This window comes from Convolutriloba macropyga, chromosome 2 (assembly GCF_964194025.1).
Source record: "Convolutriloba macropyga chromosome 2, txConMacr16.3, whole genome shotgun sequence".
Classification (NCBI taxonomy): Eukaryota; Metazoa; Xenacoelomorpha; order Acoela; family Convolutidae; genus Convolutriloba; species Convolutriloba macropyga.
Genome location: NC_134469.1, coordinates 71,869,862 through 71,875,861, shown reverse-complemented (window position 1 = coordinate 71,875,861; position 6,000 = coordinate 71,869,862). Strand labels below are relative to the sequence as shown.

Here is a 6,000-nt window from a genome sequence, read left to right as displayed (position 1 = left end):
TAAAACTAAACAAAACAACTTGTACTAAATTAAGAAAAAATAATGGGACCGGTCCATAATAAGGCTCGGTAACACTTAGACAAAAAAGAACAAAAACAGCTAAGTTAAAAAATTCGCATATGTTCTTGGAAACAATTTATTTCAAAGTACTGAATAATAAGATATCAACCGAAAACAACCAATACATTTATGATTACCTATGCTTCTATAGATGGGCATTAAGATCTTTCATTATTCAATTTTTTATGCGGTTACAAAAATAACAAATATAGACAACAAACAAAAATGCAATCAAAACTTGCGAGAAAACGCTGTCGAGGCCGTAAAGCCATATTTTGCCCCTAAAAGAATGTTCAATTGATCCTTCCTCGAGCGCCGATAATGTGATATGCGACCTCCAAATAATGAGAGAATAACAAATAGACAAAAAAGAGAAAAAATGGCAAAATTAAGCAATACTTATTTCATGAAAGCATACAAGTCATGAAAGTCATTAGCTTTAAAATGAAATATTTAAATTGGTTCGTTTAATTGTCCAATGGAAGCGCTTGAGACCTGTAATTAATCAGAATATGTCTTCCATCTACAAAAAAGAACGTCAAATATGTTCAAAAATCAACAAGTAGTTTGCGAAAAACCTGAGACGAAGCCAGTAAATTCAAAGAATTCTTTAAAATCAGTAGTTTTTACTCTTGCATTTTCCCTCAATGACAATAATGTCATACGTGACCTTTAATTAACGATACTATGTAAAAAATTGACAAAAAGGAAATAGATGTTAGATTTTGAACATTAGATTTTGAACATTTCCATCCTCCCCTCTACAACAAAAAAAGCAAAAAAGTCATATCTGAACTGCAGTGAACAAGACTAGGTAATAAACAGACAAAAAGAAGCAAAATGCGAAGTTGAAAAGCTTTTTTTAAGACAATTGTTTTCAAAGTCATGAAAGCCATCAGCTATCTACTTGAATCAGAAAATAGGCTCATTTATTCCTCCATAAAAACCAATGAGACCTTTCATCCAAGAAATTTCATACGACTAAAAAGACAAAATAAAAACGACAGTTAAAGACAAATGTAAAAAAATTCAATAAAAATCTTCGAGAAATGGGTGTCGAAGCCGTTAAAACCATAATCTATGCCTTTAATGTGGCCAACTGTGCTTCATTTTGAACGCCAATAATGTAAATTTTGAACTGTCAATAATGTGATAATGTGACAAAAGGAGAATAGTGAAAAATGGGCTAATGCCTAAAAAAAAATTCTGAAATCTAGTAGTATCAAAGCTTAACGCTTACTCTAGTAGTATAACTTAACGCGTTAAACCGCAAAATGATTACCTTTTTATTCAATAGAAAAAAAGAGTAAGAAGAAGATTTCTTTGGTAACACTAAGCTACAAGTTGACCAATTTAAGAGAAAAATAGTGGCAAAGTTCAAGAAGCCATTGTATTTAAAAATCAAATTTTTTTACAAAATTCAAAACGGCTTAAGCTTTCTGGTAAAAACTAGACACATTAAGTTGGCGCTGCTTAGGAGGCTAATTGAACTTTTCGTTCTTTAACTAATAAAAACTGATCAATTTTTTTAAAAAAATTACCGACTGATTACAATCCGAAAAATTTTTGGATTGTAACAGTCCAAGGATGACAAAACAAGCCTTGCCAATGCTATTTGTCTATTAGGAAAACTTTTTTTCGAACGTTACAGATAAGGATAATTTGTTAGGTAAAATTTCAAAAATATATTCTGCGTTTTTGATAATAGTGGCAAAGTTAAATAAGCCGTTGTTTATTGGTTATTTAAATATCAAACATTTTTAAAAGTCAAGATGAACATAATTTTTTGAGAAAAGAAATAGATATATTGATTTGGAACTGCCTAGGAAGCCAAATGGACCTATCAACAGTGAGTTTTGATTTGAATTGTTCTTTCTTTAATTAACATTTAGAAGGTCGAATTTTTCTAAATAAAAGACCGACTGATTAAAATCCGAATTATTTTTGGATTGTAACATTAAAAACACTCAATTGCTGTTGCTGATCGTCCATTAAAAACACTCAATTGTTTAGAATGCTATGTATCAATATAATTTGTTTCATAAATGATCAAAAATAAACGCTGCGTTTTTGATAATCATAGCGTAAATTTAGCAAAAAAACGGTAAAATTTGAGTTTCAGACTACTCTCAAGGTAAGTGGAAGTAGGAATGGCTCCCTTTGTAGTTAACAAAGATTGTGTTAGTGGTATTTGGGCGTGTACTTCCGGCAAAGTTAATCAATGTGGACTAAGGAAGCTTATTTCGGGCAATTTTTGATGAAATGGGCTGATTTTTGAATTATTTAGCCAAAATTTGATCCAAAAAATGGTCAACAATGCTTTTTTGTCTTTAGGATTAAAATCAACAGTACTATTTTTTAACAATTTTTACATATTTAAGCAAAATTGACGAAAATTTGATCAAAAATTACAGATTAGGTGAATAAAAACAACAGAATTAACTCTATTTTTCTCCAAAATTTAAACCTCGCTAACTCAACTCCATGTAAACAACGAATATAAAAAATCTTTCAATTCCTTTTTCTACGCTGGACGAGCTTTCTAATGATACCAGTCTCAACTCTCTACAAATATATCGTTCGGCCAAAATTGTCTGAACAAAAAAAACCCATTTGAGTATTAGTTCCTCCCCCCCCCCCCTCAAGAGGGGTCGGAACAATAAGGGGTCAATTTTTCGTGGTAATTTTTTTATGGTAAACTTTTCTCAGGGTCAAGTTTTCCATTGTAAGTTTTTTTTCATGGTCAACTTTTTTTCATTGTAAATTTTTTCCTTGGTCAAATTTTTTCATAGTCAATTTTGTTTCGTGGTCATTTTTAAGCTCAATCAATTTTTTTCTGATTGGTTCTGTCATCTTTTTGCATTTCTTCAGGTTAGAACTGGTAAGCAGATAGAAAGAAGCTAATTATTTCGCTAAAAGTTGTTCAGCTGATTTTGTGATTTCAAGCTTTCTGAACCTCAACCTAATGCATCAAAGTTGCATCAAAGTGATCAACGTCCGAAATTCCCTTCCGTACAGATGCCTAATAATGTCCGAATTTTGGTAATAATGCGTTATTGAGAATTGTTCAACATTTCAGCATTTCAGATAATAGTGGCAATGGGATAAAAAAAATGTTTGGCTTCGGAATAATGGATACAAATTGTAAATCAGCCAATGTTAGCTTGTCAGCAGTGAAGATCTATCGAATGTCTCTATAGACAGATCGGATACATTCGCCGAGCTAAACTGTAGTCTTTAACTGTGAGCTGAGCTGGGTTTTGACATCTGTAACATTCATTTTACTGGAACATTACGGGCTCAAATTGGAAGCTGTACTGTTTTTTTAACCAAATTTTATGTGTTGATATGAAAAAAATGAATTCCTAATTGGTTCAAAGGACTATTCTTATCTCCAATTAGTTACAATTAGTTATGAATTGTTTTCATATGTCAATTGTGATCAGTCATGTTGCTCGTTAAAGTTATAAGCCTGCACTCATCGAGTTCAGTCATGTTCTTTGCGAAGAGTATAGCATCAATTTTAATGTCTAGATTGGCAATTTACCATTTAAGGAAAGTAGGATGAATTGGAATATTTGGCTTCCTTTAGGGGTTGTATTTAATATAAGGGATGTCACAGCCCAGTATAAATTAACGGTGGGCTAGAAATGGCAGGTCAGAGAGGAAGAGGTGGGCTGATGGATGCGCCTCGTTTGGACAGTCACATCCGAAGGGAGAATCCGCAGCGGTTGTACAACATCCTGGAAATGATAGGTTCCGGCAGTTACGGACAAGTATACACGGTTAGTAAGTGTTTTGGGAATGAAGGAAAATTTGTTGACTGAGGTTATCGGATATGCACTGACCTACTACATTCAAGAATAGTCCAAATTTAGAAATTTGAAATGTGATATTGTCATAGGTATTTTAACTACTAATTAATTTGTAGTAGTTAAAATACCCCCCCCCCACACACACACACACACACACGCACACACACACACGACACAAACACACACGCACACACACGACACAAACACACACGCACACACACACACACACGCGCGCACACAAACACATATGCACACGCACACCCACACACATACGCACGCACGCACACACACAAACAGGCACACACACACACACACACACAAACACACACACGCACGCACATACGCAAGCACACACAAACGCGCGCACACACGCACGCACATACACACGCACGCACAAACACTCTCACACACACACATGCACACACACATATACTCACATACGCACACATGCATACACATACAAAACTTACACACATATACACACAAACAGGCACACACACACAAACAGGCACACACACGCACAAACACGCACACACACACGCACGCACATACGCAAGCACACACAAACGCGCGCACACACGCACGCACATACACACGCACGCACAAACACTCACACACACACACACACATGCACACACACATATACTCACATACGCACACATGCATACACATACAAAAACTTACACACATATACACACAAACACGCACACATACACACACGCATACTTACACTTACGCACACACAACACACCCGCACACACACATATGCACACGCACACACCCACATACACACGCACGCACAAACACTCACACACACACATGCACACACACATATACTCACATACACACACATGCATACACATACACACACTTACACACATATACACAAACACGCACACACACACACACGCATACTTACACACACGCACACACAACACATCCGCACACACACACACATATGCACACGCACACACCCACACACACATACACACACATAAACATACGCACACATACACACACACACACACGTACACACACATACATACACACTTACACACACATACACTCACACACACATACAAAAACACACGCACACACAAAGACACACGCACACATAAACGCACATACACACACGAACACAGACACGCACACACACACACACACACACAACACACGCTCACAGCACGCACACACCACTCACACATCAATCAGAAATGGCTCCAAATACGCTTTCTTTATCCCATTTTTTTAAATATGCCGGAAGTAGAGACCTAACATCTGCTGTAAAGATCTTTAAAACCCCTCAGAAAAGCTTTAACCCCCCCCCCCCCACTTTATTGGAGTCTCCGGGAACTAAAATATGGCATGTTTTTTTATGAATTAACTCAATAATTGCCCAAAATACATCAATTATATTTGCTTTATTGAAGTGTTTCATTTGATAATTCATAGAATTTGAAAACATATGGAATAATAAATTGTTTTTTTTTTGGATGCAGATCAGGTCTAAATTTAGACTAATCTTGGTGTCTTACAAACAATAATTAGTCGGATTTTTTGGGGTGTGTGGTCTTTTCATATTTTTGCAATTTTGTTCTTATTGTTCTTATGTTGATTACTGACAGAATTGATTTGAAAGCAAGGCCCAATTGTTAGCAGATGATATTAACTACAGAAAACGGCGATTCGTTAAATAGATTTTTTTGTTTTGCTTTCATTTTTCATTTTTTTTCGCAGCCTCATGACTTTGTCTTTTTAATTGAAGATTCAATTGTGTTTTTAGGAGCTATAGGTGAACCTATGAAATGGTGTCAATTATCTAATGCCTCTTATGAATTTGAATATTATTCTTATAAATTTCAGTTTTCAATTTTGACAATTTTTTATCTTATTTCTGTCCACATGTAGCTTAGTCTATATGCATTGGTTTTATAGTGGTTTTTTTATTCAAGCAATTGTTTTTCTGGAATTTCTTATTACGAAGTGTCATAAGTTTTGTGATTTTTGCATTCACCTATTTTTGAAATTGTTATTTGTTCTCCTTTCAAATTATCACATTAAGGACAGCTCCAATTGCCATTGAAAGAATAAGCAAAAGACCCTCTTCCAAGATTTTAGTGAATAC

At 35.0% G+C, this 6,000-nt stretch overlaps 1 protein-coding gene across 1 annotated transcript in view; it reads left to right on the top strand.

Moving 5' to 3' along the window:
* Nucleotides 1–3,151: 3,151 nt before the first annotated feature.
* Nucleotides 3,152–6,000, top strand: part of LOC142334676 (mitogen-activated protein kinase kinase kinase kinase 5-like) — a 255,273-nt gene continuing 252,424 nt past the window's right edge. The window contains exons 1-2 of the mRNA XM_075382898.1: nucleotides 3,152–3,303; nucleotides 3,683–3,845. Of these exons, the coding sequence (XP_075239013.1) occupies nucleotides 3,711–3,845 (135 nt within the window). The 5' untranslated portion in view covers nucleotides 3,152–3,303; nucleotides 3,683–3,710. The remainder of the gene's footprint in view (nucleotides 3,304–3,682; nucleotides 3,846–6,000) is intronic.